General features: G+C 44.2%; 3 protein-coding genes across 4 annotated transcripts in view; all 3 read right to left on the minus strand.

Moving 5' to 3' along the window:
- Positions 1-281: 281 nt before the first annotated feature.
- On the minus strand, positions 282-11,558 carry ATP6V0E1 (ATPase H+ transporting V0 subunit e1). Of its 2 annotated transcripts, XM_086621413.1 has the most exons (4): positions 11,422-11,558; positions 9,129-9,176; positions 3,665-3,792; positions 282-824 (listed from the first exon to the last, which is right to left on the minus strand). In XM_086621413.1, exons 1-3 carry the CDS (start codon positions 11,523-11,525, stop codon positions 3,699-3,701), a joined length of 246 nt encoding a protein of 81 aa, XP_086477539.1. In that variant the 5' UTR covers positions 11,526-11,558; the 3' UTR covers positions 282-824; positions 3,665-3,698. The 2 variants fall into 2 exon arrangements, with proteins under 2 accessions (XP_086477539.1, XP_086477540.1); XM_086621414.1 differs by lacking the exon at positions 282-824 and having other exon boundaries at positions 3,663-3,792.
- Positions 11,559-12,883: 1,325 nt separating this feature from the next.
- On the minus strand, positions 12,884-16,410 carry RPL26L1 (ribosomal protein L26 like 1). Its single transcript, XM_086621404.1, has 4 exons — positions 16,374-16,410; positions 15,592-15,764; positions 14,888-15,028; positions 12,884-13,055 (listed from the first exon to the last, which is right to left on the minus strand). Exons 2-4 carry the CDS (start codon positions 15,757-15,759, stop codon positions 12,927-12,929), a joined length of 438 nt encoding a protein of 145 aa, XP_086477530.1. The 5' UTR covers positions 15,760-15,764; positions 16,374-16,410; the 3' UTR covers positions 12,884-12,926.
- A 3,159-nt stretch (positions 16,411-19,569) lies between these two features.
- ERGIC1 (endoplasmic reticulum-golgi intermediate compartment 1) overlaps positions 19,570-24,177 on the minus strand; it is a 59,771-nt gene continuing 55,163 nt past the window's right edge. The window contains exon 10 of the mRNA XM_086621580.1: positions 19,570-21,541. Coding sequence (XP_086477706.1) covers positions 21,434-21,541 — 108 coding nt within the window. The 3' untranslated portion in view covers positions 19,570-21,433. The remainder of the gene's footprint in view (positions 21,542-24,177) is intronic.

Genomic DNA, 24,177 nt, shown 5'->3' on the forward strand with positions numbered 1-24,177 from the left:
TTATCTCTGCTATTGAGTCCCCCTGGAATCAGACAATGGGAAGTTCAAGCGAGGAGGCACTGGAGCTAAGCATTCACGTCTTCCTGCAGAACTTCCATCAATTTTAGATTGCAAACTTAGTCCTATGTCAGAACTACTTGAGAGGTCTTGTTACAGGCAGCAAGCGTGCTCATTTCATCGCGCTATATGACTTTATTACAATTTATCCATGTTATCTAAGTTTCCTCAGCTCAACTCTGGCTAACTATTGTCTGATTAAAACCACAGAAAAGCACATTGTGACAGTTAAACATGGCACGAGAACATTTTGTATCAAGCAGAGGATTAGTTTTATTTCCAGGCATGAGAAATTTAAGACCAAATTTCCCAGGAATACAACTCATTTTAAAAAATAAATGCCACCAACACGTGGCACCACTGTTTCTCCTCTCACGGTTTTATTGCACGCGTTTTTTTTCAAGTGCAGTCAAACAGAACAGGGGTGAAGGGCACAGCAACAGACAACCTAAGACCTGCAAGATATACACAGTGTTCCGGCAGAGTGAGTAAAACGAACAGGAAAGCTGACTCTATGATCCATAAAAACTTTAGAAATTTCCATCGTATCTGAAGTTAACAGACAAAAATTTACAGTACTGGAGTATAAACTGCATTAGGCACACTGTTAAACAGTAGAGTAGGAAAAAATACAGGGCTTTGGACAAGCCACCTGAAGCACAATAGAAAGGTTAAGGCAGTAACGCAGGCTTGGTATCCAACCAACTATTGTTAAGGGCATCTTTGGGTCAGTGAAGTTTTTCATCTGAAGGAAAGCTCTTCTTTACCTGCAAAGCAAGAGGCAACTTAATTATTCTTTTCCATGGAGACAATGTACTAATTGAAGACGTGGCTGTTAACCACGACTACTTCCATTCGACAATTGCACTGAGAAATGGTCAAGAACTGTAGATAACTTATCTATATGGAGCTTCAAGAATAATGTCTACATTCTTGTTTTCTTAGCAGTTTCATTTCTGAAATTACTGGAAGTAGTATTAGTTACATTAAAAGCTGGTAGAACAAGTATTTTACTAGAAAGTTTGTAATCCTGCAACGGCATCCAGTCATCTGGATGACGGCCCTTCTTGCACTCACATGAAGAACGGTCCTGCTCTGAGAACACAGACTGTAAACTGAAAAAGCTAAGGAGAAAAGCAATGTTCATCACACTGCTTAGAAGAGGCTACAGCCCATGTTTACCACAGCTGCAGAAGTCTGCGTGTTCTCACCTACTGCCACCCAAGCCACTAACTTGATTATACAGACAAGTCATCTGATACATCATCATCATTTGAACTGGAAGGATACTGGCTGAAAAGGAAGACTGAACTTCTGTAATTTGGCATAGATCGATCAAGTCAGCATCTGTAGAAGCTCCTCACTAGAGTGCAGTAGCCTTCTGCATGCATTTTCAGCCTGCTCCACTGGGCAAGTAAAATGGGTTTGCTTAGACTCTCCTCATTTTTAAATAAAATCTCTCCTCTTGAGGAGTTAGTATTTCATTCCCTACGCTTTAACTCTTTGCATTGTCCATACTAATCCATCCAAACCTCAACTGAAAGAGAAATGGGAGGCAGATAAGAAGTATAGTACACGCATCTTGTGCTGGAAAAACACATCTTAAAAGTCAAATATAACTGGTCAAACAAGAAATGGTAGCTGTATTTATGGGATGCCGTGCAGTGTCAAAGAGATACATCCCAACTCCTTCGGATGGAATCTAATTTACAGCTCCTGCCTAGTGAGAAACTCAGAGGGCTCTGAGTGCAGAGGCACACAACAGCAAAAGACGACACTGCAGCTTCATGAAGGCAGCCACCTATTCGCTGCAGGAGTAATTCGAACAAGATCATGGAGAACAAACAGTATGTTCTGTAATAGCATATTTCTAGCAAGAAAGAACAAATATGATATTTGAAGATTATTAGATGCTTTTACTTTTTTAAAGCATTCTTTTCCACAAAGATAAGAATCTTAACTTTATTCCAAAATTAAACCAATGAAATTAGATATACCAAAGGTTAAAACAAACTGCTTCACAGAACACAACAGCATGTGCTATACGGGTCTCAAATTCTACACTCGTAAGTTTAAAAATAACAGCTATTCACAAACTTCCTGGCCATCCTAAAATGCGTTAGTCCCATCTCTTCCTTGCTGCGAATTTATCTCCAATTCTCTGGAAAATCCTTCCCTGAAAGGAAAGCCCTGGTTCTTCTAGCAGGCACCTAGAATCCAAGAGTTGTATCTCATCTGCAGTTTCCCATTGCTGGTTGCAACACACAGGTCATTTATCAGTCAGAAGGAAGCCAAATTTTTCTATCCAAGGCATCTATTTATCCAGATAATGATATTTCGATTTCAGATCCCAGACAACCGAATTATCCTATGGGATTCAGGGATCTGTATGCCTATTACCAGAATACATTGGTCTCTGTTTTAGCTGACTAATTATGTGTTAACACATGAGCAGTGAAAACGCACCTAGGAAACTCAGCGTGACTGACTTCGCTAATTACAGGCCTCTACTCGAAGCAGGGCCAAGTCTACCTTTAGCTTCTGCTTGCTGCTCAAAAGAGAAGCTACAGACACACAGACATGCCAGTCTGACAACATCACAGTTCAGATGAAGCCTACTTTGAAGCAGCGGAGCTTTGCTTCAGGGTAAATGTTCAGGATACTTCACAGACAGCGTTTAACTGAGCTACAGCATCGACTGTCATCTGTCTACTGCTACTGGACTGCTACAAGCTGGAGTTAAAGTAACAACAGCAAGGGGGTAGGTAGTTAGACCTAAAAGGACAAAAAAAAGTAAAAAACTAAGCATGTCTAATGATTCAGTTACCAGCATAAAAACTACAATCACTGGTACTTCTTTCCACAGCTATCCTTCATTGGAATCTTCAACTCCAAATGCTGCTGTTCTAGAGAAAACTGAAGTCATCATGGTACCTTTAGTACGAGACTGTACTTTTGCTGGTCATGCCAGAAAGCATACCCAGTAACTGCAACAGTGGCATTCCAACAGCACTACCCAGACAGCAACCACCAGGCTCACCTACGATTAAAGTTGCACACAGGCTGTCATTAAGAAAACCCACACAAACAACAACATCCATCTGTGTGTGTCAGTGCTACACACTGACAGGAGATACAGACCCATTCCAACTGCAGTTCTCACTCTGACTTCCCAGACGAATGAGAGCAACTGTACACTGCCTTGGAAATCGAGACAGGCCTTGGATGAAAGGGTAGTCATCTTGAAGAGAGGTTCGACAATTGTTAAAGATTAGGAAATCCACTAACACTAGCTATTAAATGACACCCCAGCCTGATTTTTTTTTTTTTTTTTGTAGGAAGAAATGTACTGTTCTCCTTACAAATCCCTGCTTATTGAACACAGCACCAAATGACATGATAGCAGAGAAAAATAACTGTACAAGAATTCAGGCCAAGCTTTTCATGGTATCCAGTCAAGATTAACATCCAAAATAGGTTTTGTTGCAGCCTATAAATACATTTCTGCAAAACAGCTAGCAATTCTGAACACACTGCTTACACTACTCTTCAACTCCTCCTGAAGCTTTAACACACCAAATACATTAATAAATCTGATCATACTCACCTAGTCAATAAACTGCAGCAGAGGACAGACATCCTTAAGGCCAGTGATATTTAAGATACCAGATTGTTTCACTGCTTAACTGAGGCCCAAAGAGAGGGTTGAGTTGAGCCAAAATCGCAATCAGCCAACTGCAAGACAACCCCCCAACCCAAAAGAGAGAATATCAGCCAAATTACAAAGCTTACGATAACGGAAAGGCTACCAGAGAAGAAAAGACAATTTTCAGTAAAGTCTAGTATCAAATCAAAACTTTACTCACGCTTATACACAAAGACCAGATACAGCAATGAAGATCTGGTACCAAATCATTCTGCAACTGAAACAATAAATTGTCCTGTTCAACTTAAAGCAACACAAAACCACCCAACAACATTTTTCTCCTACTTTTCCTTTGACAGGAAAGTGTTTTGAGACATAGGAAACTCAGGTATTTGTGTGCTCAGAAGACAGAAACATGAGAGAGATGTTTTCTCAGTGCCCTTGAAGCATCCTTTAAACAAAAAACTATGAGAAATATACTCTCTCATTTGCTCTTATTTTCAGCATATGACAACCTTACCCTTGCAGACATGGTATATTTTTCATCAGAGATTGAACAAAAGTGAATTTAAACCTGGCACAGAAGTCAAGAAACAGGGACCTGAAGCAAAAGGGTATAATGCTACAGGAACACACACAAACATTAAAAAAACACCACAACAAAACAAATATGACAACAAACCCCTGACCATCAGCAACAGCAGCCTCATCAGAGCAGTTCACAAACTAACACTGCAGAAGCCATAGCAAGAACTGAGAACAAGAGGAACATAGTTTGTGGTAAATAATCAGGAAAGCTAAACAGAAATAAATATGCCACTGTTAAAAGATATATTTGCTTTGTAAATATTACAAGATTCAGAAAATAATGCATCCATGGATTTAAATCTATGTTAAATACTCACTATATAAACACATTTAGTGAACACACTGGCTCATCTGTCTGCTATTTCTAGAATGCTTTGTAAGGAGGAGAAAAAGCAGAGCAGCTTTGTAATGGGAGCTGCCACAAACGTATCAGAGTGCTTAGGCAGTCATGGAAAATTCCACACAAACCTTGATGCTTTGACCAGCAAACGAAGTGCAGGTCTGCTGTAAAATGGCTAGAACAGCCAGGGGCAAAAGATGTGGGCCAGACCTAAAGAAAACACATCAATCCTCTTAAAATTTACAAATATTTATTTTCAATGCCACTTTCAGTTTGGCACAAAGTAGGACTCTAGTTAAAACGATGTGCTGAGCCTGCAGCAGTCTATCAGCCACGCAAGCCTTGAAACATACAGAAGGCTCTACAAAGCAATTAAAACATCAGCCAGACACCACCAAGAAGAGCCAATAACCTTTAGGTTGACGTGTTTCTACTTTGCTCTCCAAAACGATGACAACAATGTATTCCGAAACCATGATTATGTTAAATTTACTTAAGGGAAGAGCACATTAGCTTTTAAAAATACCATGGAATTTATTTTGCAAGGGTTAATTTTCAAATACAAGAGACAGACAGAAGAGATGCCAGAGCACTGTACCATCTGCCTTTAGCATCCTGAACTAACAGAAGGAGGGTAGGAACACCAAAAGCCTGTTAAAGCACATTAATTTATTTCTCTCTGTACAGAAGGAAGGAACTCTGCACAAGTGTCTCACCTCTCTGTGCTTCCTGAGTTCGGACCCAGCATGGCTGTGAATTAAACGAGCTGGAAGCATGTTCAAAGCATTGACGTGTCCCAGCTGTAGAGCTGTGCTTTAGGCCAGCACTGTGCAGTTTTCAAAAGCTCTTTGTTGGGACCATGCTGGATACCCAAGCTCCAAGCCATAGTGCCGCTGCAGGTCGATACCATATTCCTCCTCCCTGCTCTGCCAGGGTCTAATAACTGAAAGCAGGAGCCAGGCACTGAACTCTATGACTCCTCTGCATTCAAGGTAAGCCAAGCAAAAACATAGGAAAAGCTTTTTCACAAGTGATGCTGCTTCATACAATCATCTATCATGACCACGCAAAACAAAATGCAGCATTCAAAGTAAAACAAAGCCAGCCTCTGCATCAAACATGTAATGTTCTAGAGTTGCTAAAATCAGGTACAGCATTCCAGCCACCCCCAGGTCCTTAAATTCTACCAGATACCACTTACAACAGTTAGCGTTAATTACCCAGCTCAGACAAGGAAATTAGAGTCCCTTATGTTCTACCAGAAAGATTTTTTTAAAAGGTCTCTCTACCATAACTGCCATCTGTCTCTGCTGCACATTACAAATTAAGGTCCTGCTATCTCCGCTTAAATGTCAATTTGAGCAACCACACTTTAATCCTTTCAGAGTCAGCCACAAATAAGACCATTTTTCAAGAACCCTGTCCTCTGTTAGCAGGATATCACGGTACAGTTTCAGGAACTGCTTTGTAAACAGGAAAATAGATTTAGACTTTGACAGTACCTTACAACATGGTGTAACCTGTAATTTCTGCAGCAGTAACTCCTTAGACTTTGCCTCATATTTTATCAGGTTCCTGAGGCTTGTGTATTCTCCCTCAAAAGGCTGCTGGGTACAATTTCTGCACAAAAATTGTCCACTTATGCCAAAATTTTCCACAGAACAACCAAATTAACACCATGTGACCAATGCAGTTATTCAAAATAATTACTGTTAAATCTAAACACAGAAGAAACAGCTTTAAGTTGAAACGTGATTGACTTTAAATTTAGTTAGCGCAAATTCAGTTTGATGGAAATCAGTTTGTCAATCAAGTGGTGTTTAACCAAGACTGGAAAGTGCTTTTTCCCTATTTTCAACTGGAAAGGTAACTCGGAGTATGAAAGTGGGTCTAGCAGAGTTTTAAACCACTCTAAAAAGAACAACAGCACCAGTCACCTACTAAGGACACACAGATACAGAAGACCATACCTGGGACAACACAAGTTATTTTAATCCTAACATATCTAACAAAGAATCCTCAGAAACCATTCTTTGGGGCTTCTTTCAAGAATGGTATGAAAAATAAGTCTCTTTCTTTAGTCATTGAAATCAAGGTCCGAAATTTTTGCAATGCCTCCCCCCAAAAAGGAAAAGGATATGGCAAGAACAAATGTAAGTATGCCTGAATATAACACAAAAGAAAGGCTGGACCAGATGATCTTTTGAGGTCCTTTCCAACCAAGGTTCTACAATTCTATACAGAATTCATGGGGGGGAAAAAAAAAAAAGAGACTGTGTGATAAGGCCAATTCTAACTTGGAACATAAGGAGAAAAATCTGCTTTTTGTTGTATTCTGGCAAGCAGACAGTATTTATATAGTTTATGTGGTTGGGTATAATTACTTATTGTTTAAAACACAGTCAGATTTTGCTGCTTCTCTTTTTTCAAGTTGTAATTGGATAAAACCAAAGGTAATACAGAAAACAAGTTAGAGCCCAGAAGATTACAAAAGGACCCCCTCACTGGGCCTGCAAGAACAGATTATAAATCACGTTAATGACACTAAATTTATACTAGGTCTGTTTTGGTATAAAAAAAAAAAAATCACTAAAGTTACAAGTGTAATACCACTGTCCATTTGAAGACCTCACAGCATTCAGTCAAAGTTAAGAAATGCTACAACAAACACATTCCACATTGTAATCCAGAGGATTCTGCAGATGCCATGTGGCCTCGACTTCAAGGAAACTGTCCTTCTTCAAACAAGAAGGAAAACACACCCTAAACTTCAAAGATTTAAGAAGTGTAAGGCATTATTTCTGTTTAAATACAGAATAGGAAGAACTTAAGTGAGAACTTTAGACTTAAACAAAACCAAAACCACCACACCCCTTTCCTCCCCACCCCTCCAATTTACTGTAACCTCGTAAAATCCAGCACCCAGTTGCCCTGTCTTCACCAAGCATTTGGGACCTACCAAGAGACTGGACTGCTACATACTTTATGTGTAGGCAAGGAGGCCTTCAGAGCACTGAAATTCCCAAATTTCAATCCCAAATTCAAGTTGTTGCAGTAAAAAGCTCTTCTCAAGTTTCTACATCTACTCAGCAAAACTTTAATTTAAAAATTAATAAATAAAAATTAATTAATAATTAATTTAATTTTAAAAACTGTCATGGATACAAAACACAGAACAACGTTTGCTGTACTTTTACAATTACCCAGACGAATGATTCCTTAAGAATTAATGTGTCAAATAATCTGAATAATAATAATAAACAACCCCAGGCCTCACTTGTATAAAACCTGAATATGGTATTATTGAACTACATCAGACCTGCACAAGCCTGTGCCACAGGCCAATCCAACATGGAACCAAACAGGCCCCTCCTGAACATGCCAACACTGATAACAGAACTTCTGGCTGCCCGTTCTCAAGAATGAGCCTTGAGATTAGAGATGCATTTCTCTAGGCATGTTAAACTCCTTAGAGCAGCAGAAATAATGCCCAAATGCATTTCCTAATGCTTAGGAAAGTACAAATTCTACCCAGGTTCAAGCAGAACTCTGAATAATGATGTTATTACAAGTCAACCCTAAAGATCTAACTAGACTCGTACCAATTTACTCTCCGTAACAAATTCCCCAAACACCTTTCCAAGTCATTTCTGCACAGCACTTTCTTTGACAAGATCAGCCTATAGTCTTGGAAAAAAAAATAAAGGGAAGAAAAAGGAAGAAAAAAATAGAGACATAGAGGAAACAATGCCAATGCTTCCTCTTGCAGACTCCAGCTACAGCTGGCTTACCTCTTCACAAAAAAACAAACACGGCATGAGGAGCTCCTCAGCAAGTCATTCTGAGACTCCTACTAATTCTCTTACAGAAAAAGGGCAGCCTCAAAACACTGTGCCTTTAAAAGGAAACAGTCTTAACGGATCAAAGCATCACAGGTTTGTTACAGAAATTGTCATGTATCAAAAAAACCCACGTATAAGGTTTTCCACCCACCGCTCTACCAGATTTTGAGAATAGATTCAACCAAACTGAGTAAAGCAAAACTCATCAGTAGGTTTAAGTTAGTATCACCTTAGAAATAAAGTTAAGGATAGAAAGAATGAAAAAGGCAAAAAGTCATTGCTCTACTGTGCATCAGAAAAATTCTAGAATTTCCTAACTGCCATTGTACTCGCAAGCAAACAAGTCAGTGACTTGGAAAGGAGAAGCATCAGGTCAACGCAGAGCACTATTCGACAGCTATGTGTCAGAAGGCAACAACGGGAATTCAGGTGTGTTTTAACTCAGTATCCACCAACAGGAAAACGTTTTCTTCAGCAGGTTGAAGGTCTTTAGAACTAATTCTAGGAGCTGTCAAAGAATACCATGTCTAAATTTCTGTGACACATTTGAAAAGCTTCTTCCTAAATCTCTTGAAGATACAAAAAAAAACCAAAAAACTTTTGATTACATCAGAACTGTACTTTGATTAAGAGGCAAGACATTATTTATACTTACAACAGGTAGCAGCAAACAGCACATGTCACCAGCATTGTGTTGATAACGCTGCAAAAACGAAGAGGAGAAACAGCTGATTAGGCGTCATGTTATGACTGACCACAAGATACACTGGAAAAAAAAAAACAACCACCAAGTTCATCTTTGATCATATGGAAGGTGACTCAACATGAGTGTTCTAGTTTCTTCCAGCTGCGTGAGTTGCAGAGGCACAGCTAAGACTCTGCAAAAGAATTGACACAGCTCTGGCAAACAGAGGTAAATAGCTGTATTTAACAAAAAACACTCTGAAGAGGAGCAAAATCTTAGGCAGCCAATGTCCTTGCTTCACTTTAAGGTCACTTCTACCAGCAAGTCAGTAAACTACTGAAACTGGATGTTCTAATACTAATAGCAAGCAATAAATATTTTTCCCATTTGCAAAATTCTCCTTACAGAAAATTTCAGTATCAAAATATATCTTTAAATTCTAAATCATGAGTGTTTCGCAAATTGAACACAAAATAAAAATCTCAGATCCACATGAAATTATCTGCAGGATGAGGGTTTCCTTTCTTACTGAAAGAAAACTGTGACAGAAACCATAGTTAGGCCGAAAAGAAGCAAGAACCAAGCAGCTCTTGAAACTGAAAATACATATATGTATTGAAACACATATATGGTTTTGACATGGGACAAAGGACATGAAATTTCCTAACAGCGAGTGATCTGTGCAGTTCATAGAACTTAGTAGCAAAGCAGAGTTTGTTTGTTTTTTAAATAATAAAAAGGGATTTCCCTCTATGTATTTCCCCCTATACTGAGTAACAAAAACTCAGCCTAGGTCAGGAACTTCCAATTCTTTTGCGACATGAAAAATATGAATGTTATCCATCTCTCAATGCACATTCACCTTGTCAGCTTTCAAATGGATGCTACAAAGCTAATGCAGCCTCCATTGAGCTTCAGGAATGCCTCCTCTCCAAGGAGTTCCAGAGTCATTGTTCAGGAGTTTTAACCTACACAACATGGATTCTTAGGCCAGTTAAAGTTTGTATTGACTTCTTTTGTTAGAAAATGAACAATCCTATTCAGAAACAGGTTTTGGGGTTTTTGTTGCTGTGGGTTTTTTTTGTTAAGAATACGAAAAGTTAACAGACCACACTGCCATAGAATGAGAACACAGCAGTGCTCTATTCATATTTGTTAAACAATCGCATTTTGGAATAACAACAGAACATCTGTTCCTGACCTATATGCTTTAAGCACATGTCCGGAAGACGTATATCCAAGGTACTTCTGAGGGCAGGCAAGTTTTCAGGCACAAAACACACTTCAGGCTTGAAACTGAGGCAGTAAATCTCAGAGCTAAACAGAACTTTGAGGAAAACTCCTCCAAATTTGGGTAAACAACTAAGAGAAAAGGCAGTTGGTACCTGTGGAGTAGAGGGGATGTCAGAGAGAGGGAGAGAGATTAAGTAGTCGTTATCCCCTAGGGAAAAGGGAGAGACAAAAACTTGTCTACTTTTTAATCCAAGCAGTCACAATCGCTGCAGGAAAAACGTCTCTGCTCAGATGCCCCACGCGTGGCCTCGGGCACCGCAGCTGCAAGGCCACTACAATACACTCGAGCACAGAACGGAGGTCTCCTACAGCCACTTTTTCAGTCTCGTCCAGTGCGAAACAGAGAATGGTGGAACAAGTTAGAAGGGGTCAAGTCAAAAGAAAAAGGGAGCTGCTGTTCAAACACCATCTAACTTAACAACAGATCCCCCTGCCACAGGACGCTGCGTACGCAGGCGTTCACAGGGCTTCACGGAAAAACTGGAAACCGTGACGGATCATTAAAGCGAGGAGACACCGCTCCCGGCGCCGGCCCTCGGCCCCGCGCTCGGGAAGCCTCGCGGGCCTTTGCTCCGGCCTTCCGCCGCTGGCGGGGCCTCGGCTGGCACAGGCGCCCGGGCCCGCCCGCCCTCCGCGCTGCGCCAGGACGGCGACGAGCAGCCCGCAGGTCCACTGCGGCAGGAGGCGGCGGCCCCGGGCCCGGCGGGCACGGCGGAGAGCGCGCTGCAGGGCCGCGGCGGCGGCGGGGGAAAGGGGACCCCGGAGAGCCGGAGCCACAAGGCCGCTACCGCCCGGCAGGCCCGCAAGGGCGCGGCGTGCCCCAGCCAGGCCTCCACCGCCTCGGGACACCGGGCCCGCCGCCCCTGGGGGCCTCCTCGCACCCTCCCCACGCCTGAGGGGGACGGGAAGGGGCCTGCCGCCGCCCTCCCTCGGAGCGGCCCCGGCCTCCCACCACCCCCCGGTCACTCACCCGCGGTTGGGCCCCTTGGGCACGACCCACGGCAGGACGCCGCCGACCAGCCCCCAGAAAACGCTCATGACGATGATGGGCACCGTCAGGCCACCGTACGCCATGGCGGGCTGGCGGGGGCGGCGGCGGAGCGCAGCTGCTCGGTCCGGCCCGGCGCGGCACCGCCCCTCCTCTTCCTCCCGGCCGGGCGCCGCGCCCCGCCCCGCGCCGCGCCCGCCAATCAGCGCCCGCCACGTCCTCGGCGCCCGGCGGGCGGGGGCGCACCTGACTGCGCGGCGGGCGCGAGCGCAGGGCCCCGCCCGCCGCCGGGAGCGCGCGCTGCTCCCGGGCCCGATTCTGCCCGGTGCCCCGGCCCCGCGCCGCCGAACGGACGAGGAGGGGAGGGACGGGCTTTCTGGGCGAGGGCCGGTCTCGAGTTCCTCGAAAGAGCGGCGCGATGGAGCAGGCTCCTGCGGGAGCTCTGCTGCCGCGAGCGTCCCGGGGCAGGAGCCGCAGCGGACCCCGGGGGCGTGCTCCGTGCCCGGGCTCACGGTGCAGAACGGTCGGACGAAGCAGCACGCACGAACCGCGGGGGACTGAACGTTCAAAGCCCGCCTTCCAAAGCGGCCTTTGTATTAACGCCTAGGAATCGCTCCAGAAGCGCGAATGGGATTTTCCCCGACTCTCAGCATCCCGTTTTCCGGACCGCACCGTTGTTCCGGCAGGAGCTGAATTTCTTTCCCTCTGTATCCACAACCAGAGGGCCGTTCGCCCAGCCCTTCATTGCACGGCTGTTTTCAGTACGCTGCTGCAGCAGCTCTCAATTACCTATGTGTAAAGCTCTAAAACCCTGATTTCCTCTTACAGAAAAGTTCGTCCAAAATGGAGTTAGCAGCACTGACGCTGCCTTCACTCCCACCCTTTTCCAACCAGACAGCTCCACCTCACTGGTGAGGTAAGCCCCTTGTCCTCAAGCTCTAACGTTAATGTCAGACCCCGAGACATCACACAGCAGATGAAGTGCCGTGTTCGGGCACTACACGCCTGGAGAACCTCCAAAATGTCATCCTTTACTGCTGAATACACAAGACAGTTGGAAAAATGTAACTGAAGAGGATTATGGAAAAAAACATTGTGGCCAGAAACAGCTTACTTCAAATGGCTGAGAAAATATCCAATCTATATTCACGGTGCACAGGATCCACACGTTCATTTAAAACTGGGGACACACCAGTGGAAGAGACAAGCACGACAGTGATTAGATGCACGTTTTCAGGATTGCACCACACTTTCCAATGTTGGTTGAAATACTCCTTTATGGGGAAAAAGTCTTTAGTTTTCTTAAAAGCAAAAAAGGTATAAAAAGCTTTTTAATTTAGTGGAAGTATTTTTTACATAGCCAACACCAAAACACGAGGATGAATATTTAAACGCTACCCAGACACACCATTTCAGGATTTTCTAAAGACGACACAACAAAAAGTTTAATTTTAGCAGTTCTTTAATGGTGTCAAACAGGAAACCACCTATTCTTGCATCTTCTCAATGGTTTCTTCCTTGTATTTGCCCTTCTCCTTGCCAACCTGGCGCGATTTGGCTTTACGCTCCAAGATCTTTTTGCGGTCTTTGTCCAGTTTTAGCCTAGTGATCACCACCTAGAGAAAGGACAAAGAATTCGGTGACTTTTCAGCGTTGAAGTGACAACACAGCATTACCCAGGAAGATCACCCCAACAGACTGCACCAAATCACTCAAGTTTTATCTCCACAGACGATCTAATTTGGTATGAGTGGAACAGAGGTACTGAATTGCCTTCTGTATTTCCAAACTCTGTGCTATATTAATTTTTCCAGGTACATTCAGGGATCAGAGCATACAGGCAGTTATTTCAATGCACAGCCACAACATCTGGACGAACTGAAGAGCAGCCAAATTTCTATCCTTCAACATAATAAAATAATTACTTTGAAGTAAATCTAATTTCCATTATGCTGCTCGAACACAATGGACACTACACCCATCTAAAACACACACACACAGCTGAGCCTTCTTTCCACCACCACAAAGGCAAGCAACGGACCATTACTTTAATTCCTCCATGTTGTAAACGATACTTCCTGGATTTCAGAACACTGGGAAAGCATGCTGCTGCCACTGGTGGTTGCGGTACCACTGCTGTACTGTTCCGAACAGCCAACACATCTGGCTGAACTACAGGCACCAGTGAAAGCGACTCCCGTACAGACACTGCGAAGCACACATCTGCTGCTCAACAACTGTGAGGTGGCCGGGTGGCTGTCGAGTATTGCTAAAAACAGCAGCAAACTGAAGCTCTGGTTTCCAGCCCCTCAGCAGCCTTCAGCGCTCTCTGTGCCTCCTCAGACTGGCAAAGAAATGAGCGTGTTGATACTAATGAAAGGAGTACTTCAAAAACACAACTGACAATCCAATCCTTGAAAAAACACACAGGCTGCAGCAGGGCTGCACACTCCTGCTCGGTTCCACTGCGCGTTCAGGTCCCTTAACTGTCATTAATTCCTCTCTCTTTACCTAGGGAGAAGGGAGCAGAAATCATTCATGCACCCCACTGCATGTCTGCATCAAACAAAACATTTTTCTGTTCCTTTGGCATTAACAAAGCTTATCGAGGTTTGATTCCCAACTAGAGAAAACTTCCACAAAAAATAAAGGACCAGCACAAACCTCAATTTCTTCCGCTATTTGCCACACAAGTAATACCTACACCGGTTCCATCACAATGTCACCGTGTCCCTCAGATGTTATTACTGCACACAAGCCATTACGTTGTTCTGGAATAATCCTGCTCTCCCTCTGCTGAACATACCAACCGTTTGCATCAGAAAATCTGTTACAACTGGATTTCTTCCACCAACACTTCAGTACGTGTGCCCACATGGCAAGGGTGAAGCAGACTAACTTCATCTGCTTCAAACCAGCCTTTGGCTAGTTGTTCTGTTTAGTTTGAAATGTTTTCTTTTTATGATCTAAACAGACTTTGCCTGGTTTTCGTGAACTCTAAACATTGTAAATCACTTCAGGCTAAAAACAGGTTCAGAAGAACTCCACAGACCAAACGATGATCCTGAGCATCTATCTAAACATTTCTAACACCTCCTGAATTAGTGCAAATGCCACACAGCAAAGATGAAGGATTGTTCTGAAGGATGTTTTGTGCTTTAAAACCACCAACCCTCTTCAAAAAAGTATTTCGGCAAGACTCCAACATCTCTAGCAGCTTCTCCACAAAGTAAGCCCTAGAAACATCAAGGAGTTCTTGGTTTCAACTGTCACTTCTCTACTACCATGACCCCATGACAATTCCTTGTTTAGTTCCCCCCAATGCTGTAGTATCTCAATCCACTGTACCATGCACCACAACAAGGTTCTACTCATGCCAGCAGCAGTGTCTGATTTGCCAACATCAGGGTCTCCTCGTGCATTTCAGATCTCACTTCGTGTGCTGTACCTTGCTGGGATGGATCCCCACGTGGACAGTCGTGCCATTGGCCTTCTCACGCTGAACACGTTCAATGTAGATGACGTATTTTTTTCTGTACACCTGGACCACCTTGCCGATCTGCTGTCCTTTGTAGTGTCCCCGGACAACCTAAACAGGAACGCAAGAAGTGCACTGCCCCAGAACTCAAGAACATCCCTTAAAACAATTACCAGATCTTAAGAAATGCTATCTAATTGCCCTAACAAAGGAACACTGTATCTTTTCAACCAGAAGGATACTGGCCAACTTCAACAGTTTTTCACCTATGGTTGCATTTTAAATCAAAAAAGCCACTTAGCGCAGACACATTTCAAAAGTTACTTTTCAACTATGACAGGCAGCCAAGAGTCTATAAAAAAGAAAACACAATTCTTTGCTTTGTGCTTTACTGTTAAAAGCCTTTTGTCCAGGTGTAGCTAGAGCACAGTGAAGCTGCCACCACGTGTTCCTTGTGTTTTCCTCCTCACTGATGCCACCTCAAGAAACACTCCAACACGCCAAGTCTGCGACTACATTAACTTGTACGATTTCTGCAAGACTCATGGCAAAGCTCTAGCATCAATTTTAATGTGTCCAGCCCTTCCCTTCTGCACAGGTCACGCATGAAAACCAAAACACAAACACACGTTCACGTCTGACAGCACGACTCAAAGGCCACACAGCGCAGCTACCTGGACTTCATCGTCCTTTCGAATGGGCATGGAGCGGACGTTGTATTTCTGCCGCAGCTCCTTGGAGAGCGGGGAGGACATGATTTTCCTTCGAATGTGAGAAGGTGCATTGAAGTGTCGTTTGCGGTTTTTGCTGCGGTCCGAGGTCACAAACGGATTAAACTTCATTTTGGCTGCTTGAAGAAAAACAAGTTTGAGAAATACTTGTAGCTCATACATACTACTCCTCATCACCTATCCACACCAAGTAAGCTATGACACAAAAAAAGCAATTTTAACTATTTTTAATCCCACCCCCAGTTCACATACGCTCACAAACTGGGCTTCAAATAAGGTTTAAGCCTCTTCCCTGACTGACACTGACCCTGTGATTGACTGATCTGCTACAAACAGGCACCTCGGGCCGTTCCTTCCAACGCACAGCTTACCGTTCCGTCAGGACACCCGCCTGACGAGTCTCAATTCTGCACTGCAGCACCCGCTGCCCTCGTTTATGAAGTGCGGGCCCATTTCGGGCTCACGGGGACAGGGAGCTCTCGCTGTTTAGGCACCTCCAGTAGAGCCCAACACCTGACTCGGGAGCACGCGGCACATCGGTAAATCCACTGCGCCTCCGGCCTTCCGCCACCCTGCGCACCGGCACTACAGCTACAGCCGGCCTCGGCCCGAGGCGCCCCCCCGCTTCCCCGGGCTGGCTCCACCGCGCTGCGGCCCGCGGGGCACGGAGCGGGGCCGCCCCGCGCGGGATGCCGGCGGATCGCGACCGGCCGCGCCGCCCTTACCCCGCGCTGCTGCTGCTGCCTCCGCCGCCACCGGAAAGAGAAGCGGCCCCCGCTTCCGCTTCCCCACGCGCCCGCCGCAGTCTCGCGAGATCCTGCGCGCAGCTGCGGCCGCTTGCGCCCCCTGGCGGCCGGCGGCCTCAGGCGCAGAGCGACGGTTCGCCCGCCCGGTGCCCACCCGGGCACCATCGTCCCCGCTGCCCACCCGGCCGCCCCCGCATCCCCTTCCTTGGCCGTGCCCAAAACCAGAGCTGCCTCGCAGCAGCTGCTCCTCCCCAAATCCATCTGTCCCTGGAACGCAGATGGAAAGAGATAATCTCCAACTGCCTTCAGCTCCTCCAGCCCAGCTCGGACAGGCCCCGTCCCTCAGCCCAAACGGGAGTTCCCCGGGGCTTCTGCCAAGTCCGAGTTCCTCACCCCAGACCCTGCTCCTGTGCCCGTGTGCGCTGGCACCTGCGCCCCGCCTTCACAGACCAACTCACCCGCACGAACTGCTCGCGTTGCAGGCAGATTTGGTGCTCTGCATTTTTTCAGGGCACAGATTAATTTATTCTCAAGGAAAATTATTTATGGCAGAACGTGTCATTGGTAGAAATGAACGAATCAATCCGGTAAGAAGCACTTGATTGGGTTTTGATTGATAAAGATGGGCTGGGAAAGTTTCCGGACCGTCGAGCTGCAGCAGGCTGAGGGTTGGACAAACCCCTTTCCCAGTGCCTTTGCTCATCTTCTATGCAGAAAAAGGAACCTTCAGCACCGTCCTTCACTTCTGGAAATCTGAGTTCCAATCTGTACTTGAGGTTAATTGGAAGGGGGCAGGATCTCTTCCTCTCATGAAGATGTCGTACAGCAGACACTAACGTTAAGTAAGCAATAACAGAGCTTAAAAGGAATTGGTTTCTTAATATGGTGCAGATATATAATGCCCGAATTCTTTACACTATTTAATCTTTAATAATTGCCTCAGACACTTATTTCTAAATATTTAGTGAAGCAAGGCTAAAAGGAAATTAAAGTGGGGGGAGGGAACAAACCTTGGGTTATTTTATACAGCAAGTGGCACAGTGACTAAAGCCAAACCCAGCGAGTTCCAAGCACAGTCCACTCACCTCTCATTAAAAAAAGGGAGGTTGGGACACTTGGTACTGTCCAAAACCAAGCACTGAATGTCCAGACATGACTCAGTGCCGATTACAAAAGAGCCTCATGTTAACTTTCTACACAGTGACCTGGCTTACAGGGATTTCATTGTGTGATAACACTTAGTTCTCTGAAATAATAATTACAAACAAAATAAAAAAAGCCCTTTTAGATTGATTTTGCAATAGTAGTGCAACAAGAAGCCAATCAAAACACGTTTTATTTTTAATTATAGAACTAAAAGGGCTAACATTTTATTAATATAAGGTTGCAAATTAAAAGGGAAAAGCCAGAAGCCCTTAATAATCTCCATTGTAAAAATGCAAGAGACTTGTGCTTTAAACATCACCATGACATACCACAGGACTCCGTCCTTCCTCCTCTCCCCTCTCTCCCTTCCAAGGGCTATTGAGAAACACGTTGTCAACATATTTCATCTGAAAATTCAAATGCCTATTCTAAAGCAGATACTCATCACAGACATTTTCAGCCCAAACAGTTTGTATATCACACAACTAAAAAGCAACTTTAAATGAGAAATACTCAGAAATTATCTACAGACATTACCACCTACACTGCAGATTTCACCTTCTACAGAGCAGTAGCTGAATGCAAGTATTTGATAACTCAGATGAAACATTCCCAAACGGATGTCTTCCAACATTTCCTTACCCCACTTCCATTTTCTTTTCTTCAAAAACAATCTTCAGCAGTCCACATACTGCCTAGAATATACCTAAGCACATCTTTCCTTAGAACTAAAAATGTTAACTCCACCATTGCAAAGCATCCTACGCCACAAGTTCTCACTGTATGATGGAGTGTAGCTTTAGAGGGAATATTTAAACTGGAATATATACAAGTTCTAAGTATTTTACTTCCTACAGGAATATCTTTCTTGGAAAACCAAAAATAGTTTTGTCAAAATACTGACTTGAAAGAGCAAAGTTGGAAATACAGATGAACACCTACGATGGAAGGTTCTCCTTCCACTATGGCTTGAAATAGTTTTTGTTTGCATTGATGTTTAAAAGCATAACTAAGCTCATTTTGTCTCTAGAAAGTGTTTGAAAATAAAAGTGAAATCTAATGAGAGGTGTACGCATGGGGCAGGACTGCTACCACAGTTACTACCTCGCTTTCATGTTTGGAGAGAAGAGGGGCAGACTCCTCTGTAAACGCACCATGCAGCATCGTTACACGACCCTGGCCAGCCACGTCTGAAGGACAAGCTCGTCACAACTGACAGCAGACCCAGGAGGCAGCCTTGGCTTGGCAGTACTCAAAGGCCTGGACCTACTTTAGGGAACTAAGGCGCAGACTGTTTCTTCAGCAGAGTTTTGCCAGAACTTGAGTACTATTTGGTTTCCACATCTAGCAGAAAAATGTGATTTATTAGGTTATTGCAGTGGAGGTTTTGGCAGGGAAAGCAGGCACACCGAAGAATGCATCTGTTACTTCCAAAAAAAGCCAAACAATTTCACAGGTCTCCTTTAGAGAACTAGCCTGGACTGCAGAAAAAACAGCATTTAATTCAGACAGAGGATGGGGAGAAGGGCAGAAATAACACGCCGGGGGACACAAGGAATCTGCAACCAGCTTTTCTTGTTTGTGATGAAGAAATTGTACCAGGGAAGAAGTTTAGAAAACTAACAGTACAATCCACCGCGCTACAAAGATCTTCTCTTGCACAGCTCGGGAAAAGGATGCACTGCTAAGATATTAAAAATTACATTCTTGTAATCCACCGGGTTCACAAGCCGTGAGCAAAGACTCAACAAATTCAAGAGGAAAAACTAGGACGTTTTTGCTGTAAGCTTCAGCTGGTCACAGTGGATTAGAGGAAATCCTTCAGCCAGCAAGACAAGCAATTGGAATGGAAAATCCCAGCTCCCACCGGGCAGCCACCGCCATCCAGTGGGTACTGCTCACAGGCACACGGACGCACACACCGAAATGAAGACAAGCATCTCATTTTCAAATTGATTTTTGTAAATGGAAAAAAATGTATAAAATCTATCCGTACATTAACAGATACAGGAAGTTACACAATCCAGTTTACACCTAAAGTAATAGCAATCAGTCCATAATAAGAACAGGGAAAAAATTCCAATGCTGTATAATTTGTCCAAAGTCACTACGGGGCAGAGGATGGCAGGGGGAGGGTGGTTGGCTGCTTCGTTTTGGTGTGTGGATAAAACTGGCTACCTTCCCTACTTCCAAAGCAATGAGACAATTTCAACAGACACGTATGAGGAATACTTCTGCAATGCATCTGACTCTAGCAATAACACTGAATATTCAAAGATTCATATTATTACAGCATAGTGTTTGAATACTTTTGCCTCCAGGGAAGGGCAGTGGGCCGTAGACTTTATCCAAGAGAAATCCTGCACCCGTCTTAGAATGTACAGCATTGAGTTAAAGATTTTTATTTTACCATTTTTATCCGTCCTGGAACACTTAACAATTCGTGTATCCTCAGCTCAGACATTTACAAAGCATGCAGAGACTGTAACTACTCAAGGAACATTTAGGAGGCTATGGAGAATGTGCTGGTGGGTATTGGTCTAATTTTAGTGAACTCATGACTACCATTACATGCAAGCCACACCTGGCACCAGTTTTCCCCTCGTGCTTCCATTTATTGGAGGCCCCAGAAGACCAGGCTTGAATGAATGGGCATGGAAGCTCAAGTACCATTTTGAGGAATAAACCAAAACAACTATTAGCAGGGGCCAACTTGTGGGAATGCCTGCCCTGCTACTGGTGTACCTGTGGGTGAACAGTGTCAGTCTAGGGCTCAGAAAAGATGCCTGACCGAATTTTAAAGGAAAAGGGAGGCACCTTAAACCCTGAAAAGAGAGGCTTCCTGTGTTTGACAGGTGTATTCAATATAGACACACAAAGCAAGACAGTAAGCTGTGCTCATCATCCACCCAGAAGACTGCACCGTTTTTCTGAACACATAGAATATACAACCCCTTCTTAAAATAACAACAACAACAATAATAATAATAATAAAGCAGAAGTGCAGAACCCAGACTGTTGGGCGGTCTGTGTTTAAAAAACATAAGAAAGAATAAAAGCTAATGCTGTAAAGACAACTATTCCCTTTCAAAGCAAAGGCCACATAAAACTGTGTTGCTCAGTTTGGTTTTTACTTCATGCCACCTGTAAACACGAGACTGGATATTCAGTTTCTGGGAAGAAATGAAACCACTTTTACATCCAGAGTAAAAGAAAGGCCCTCCGCTGCCTGGATCACGGATTATCCAGGAAAAGGCAGCTGGAGGAAGGCTTCCTCTTCTTGTTTGCTTATTTCATTAGAAAGGTCACATCTGAACAAAAGAGCTTTCAATAAAAGCACAAAACATGTCTTGATGTTATTTCTGCCCTCTATCTCTAAAGTTTGCTATGGGGACTAACACTTTCCATTCCTCACCAACAGATACATCGCCTTTTTGGCATCATAGGTGGAATTTCTTCCTGATGTATAATTTTGCCTTATACAAAAGTCGATTGTCTAATCATGCAAATCCAACAGAATTCCAAAAAGTGCCACAAACCAGCTCAACTCTTTGCAATCTACTACCTAGTTTGTACACTGCCATAGGATCCTCCCAGAGAACACACTGTTATCCTTACTCAGATCCAACAGTGTATTTCGTGTATGGCATTTCAACCTTTCTTTCTGGGGGGAGAGAATCAAAATCCGCGCCCTGATTCCATTGATTTTTTCACTCTAAGAGCTCTGAAATGCATGGAGATTTCTTTGATTTGTTGAAGATATCTTCACTGAACAGCCTGATTAGAGAAAAACTTACTGATTCAATCAAATAGAAAATAAAGACAAAAACAGGTAGTGGTAGGTTTTTTCAATCTTTGCTCCTGTCCTTGGAGACAAGAGTAGAGTTTCACTGCTACTGCATTTTTCCCAGCTGGATCTTCTTCCAGGCCTCTGATGCTGTGAATATGCAGGAGTCGAGGATCCCAGCTACAGTAAACGTTCCTCCAATGATGGCACATATCTGAAACGTACAGAGAGAGGAAACAGGTTTGTCAGTGATGAGGGAAACTTCTAAGTAGCTTGAAACTGGGGGGAAGGATATTATTTATTGCCTACTGCTAGAGTATTTTCTGGAAGCATAGTTAAGAACTGGGTAACAGTACTGGGGACGTAATTATATGACAATCATTCAGGAAAACCGCTCCCTACAGTGGAATACCTTAGTGCTATCCTGAACTCATCAGAGCCTGAGCCAACTGTAAATCCCAGCTCCTAGCAGCCTACAGCACGAGTGCTGCTCCTTTCTGGGCTAAACTCGACCTAACGAAGCTTTCCAGAAGTGGTGTGTTGCTCATATCTTCCTTCTACTGTTTTCTGTTGTAAAGCCTTGTAGTCTTTTCCCTATTTCACAAGATACAGCATTTGCAAACGGGCAAAAGGCACTTACAGAGCATGTGAAGGACAGTGACTAACAGAAACCCAGCTACCAGTGACACCTACAGCTAAGTCTGCCTAACACTTTCCATTACAAGGGCTGCTTACAAAAGCACTGCCAACTTAACTCTTCGTGGGCCAAAGTTTTCCATGCAAGGTGTCTTCGGGCTGAATTATTTAAACACCAGTAAAAACATGTAATCATTTTCAAGAACAGAGTTAGGGGAAAAAAATAATCTCCTGATTAGCATAACAGCCTAACTTCAGTTCTCAAGTGCTAGAAAAACGCAAAGTATTCTGACCTATCTAACCAAAGGTACCTCGGTTTGGAGCACCCAAAATCAGGAGGCACCAGTTACTGACGTTGCAACACACTGCCTCAATTCCCTTATCTATGAAACAGAAAACGGGGACAATACCACACTTGCCTCCCAGGGAAACTGTGATGGAAAGCACATTTGAAGGTTTCAATACCATGACAGTAGCTGTCTCAGAGTCCTTGTGGAAACATATGACTTATACTCAGGACCCGGTTAACACAAACCACCTGCTAGTAACATGGCAGCAGCCAAATGCTGCTCACAGGGTGCCACCCCACCCTGCACACTGCACAAGGAAGGGCACACATGGAAAGTATGATACACAGTAATGTAACCTAATAATGTTTAACAGCCAAGTTACAACTCCACAGAACTTGGCATTTCCTCACTCCCACACTTTTTACTTCATAACCGTGATGCTCTTGTAATTTGGTCTTTTACACGGCGTAGGATTAGGTAGCTCTGACAATAAGGGACACCGGGTCTGTGAGAAGGGGAGAAGATACAGAGCTTATCTCCTGAGAAGGGCCTGCCTAGGAAATAGGGGGATTCTGATGAGAGCTAGAAGCGGAGAGAGAGAGAGGAACCCAAAATCAGTAAGCCCATGTAGAAGGGCATCAGGGAAACGCAATGCAACTGGCACAGAAGGGAAGCGGTACCACATTTAGACCTACTGTGTCATGTGTCTTCTCCCACACAGCCTTGCACGCCATGGGACACGTTACAGACGAAGGAGTAACATAACAGCAGCAGCGTTCAGCTCGGCAGGGAGTTAGCAGTGGCACCAGAACAAACAGTCCACTAATGGGGAGCGAAGGCAGCAAGAAATCAAGCACTAGTTTATGTGCGTGTTTATAACCAGGATACACGCGTTCAGTGAGCTCACTGAAACGAGGCGCTGCAGTTAACATGGCTTTTGCAGGACAGCTGGCATTCCAGCAGATAAAGGCTTCAAAAACCAGAGCACCAGCCTGAGGCAAGGTTCATATTTTTAGGGGACAAGTCCAGCTCCCACCTTCTGAGCCCCCCTCCTTGCTACCCCTCGGAGCATGACGCAGGGTGACTTTTCAGGGAAAATGACCGCAATGGAGCTGGGTTATTTCAGTCCACAGCAGCTCAGCTGACAGGAGATGTTACACCGCAAATGACAGAAAACCCATCCAACACTAAGATTTTGCATCATATGGTAGGAAAATCTGATTTCAGGGCAGCAGTGCAAGGGGGTGGAGAACAGAAAAAAATATATATTCATCTGCACAGCTCTGTACTGCTGAGTGTTTATGAGTCACACACACCTGGCATTCGCTTGGAGCCTGCCTCCCAGCACGCACACAGCCCTCGTTTCGTTGCGACAATAAAAAGGCAGCACCAGGGTTGGGCTCTAGATCAGCACAGAAGCTGCACCGCTGTGTTTCTTTTTCATACTGCTCTAATACGTATGGAGCGTTGCTCGTTAGCAGCACTGAAGGTAGTCAGGCATCGTGCCCTTATTTATTATTTAATGGAGTTTTATACTGTGAATGAGCTGCGTTTGGCTCAATGAGGTTACAGTTTGACTCAGGCCCAACCATTAAATGAGGAAGGAAGGAAAAGAAGTATAGAAGTGTAATAATTACAGCTGTGAGAGACCATGCAACGTGGGGTACACACAAGGGTTTTGAACAGAGTACGATTATAGGACAGTGGCTGGGATGCAGGCTGAAGTTGAAAGGAAAATATGAGTGGATATGTAGAAGAAGGCAAGGCTGCAAGCAAGACGACAGAAAGGCAAGTGTCAGATACAGGACTGTGGATGTCCAGGATGTCTTAATAGCTGAAAACTACTTTTAAAGACAGACGGGACCAGTAGGACCCTCACGTAATACCCAGTAAGGAAAGTTGCAGAATCCCACCCAGAGGTTTC

Source organism: Tauraco erythrolophus, chromosome 16, assembly GCF_009769465.1.
Source record: "Tauraco erythrolophus isolate bTauEry1 chromosome 16, bTauEry1.pri, whole genome shotgun sequence".
Lineage (NCBI taxonomy): Eukaryota > Metazoa > Chordata > Aves > Musophagiformes > Musophagidae > Tauraco > Tauraco erythrolophus.

Coding starts and splice junctions, on each gene's coding strand:
- ATP6V0E1 (XM_086621413.1), bottom strand. CDS start 11,525: ATGGCGTACGGTGGCCTGACGGTGCCCATCATCGTCATGAGCGTTTTC. Junction 9,177..11,421: donor CCCAAGGGGCCCAACCGCGG/GTGAGTGACCGG, acceptor TCGTTTTTGCAG/CGTTATCAACACAATGCTGG. Junction 3,793..9,128: donor GCTGTTTGCTGCTACCTGTT/GTAAGTATAAAT, acceptor GTTGTCTTGCAG/TTGGCTGATTGCGATTTTGG.
- RPL26L1 (XM_086621404.1), bottom strand. CDS start 15,759: ATGAAGTTTAATCCGTTTGTGACCTCGGACCGCAGCAAAAACCGCAAA. Junction 15,029..15,591: donor GAAAGGACGATGAAGTCCAG/GTAGCTGCGCTG, acceptor GTTCCTGTTTAG/GTTGTCCGGGGACACTACAA. Junction 13,056..14,887: donor TGGGGATCCATCCCAGCAAG/GTACAGCACACG, acceptor TCCTTTCTCTAG/GTGGTGATCACTAGGCTAAA.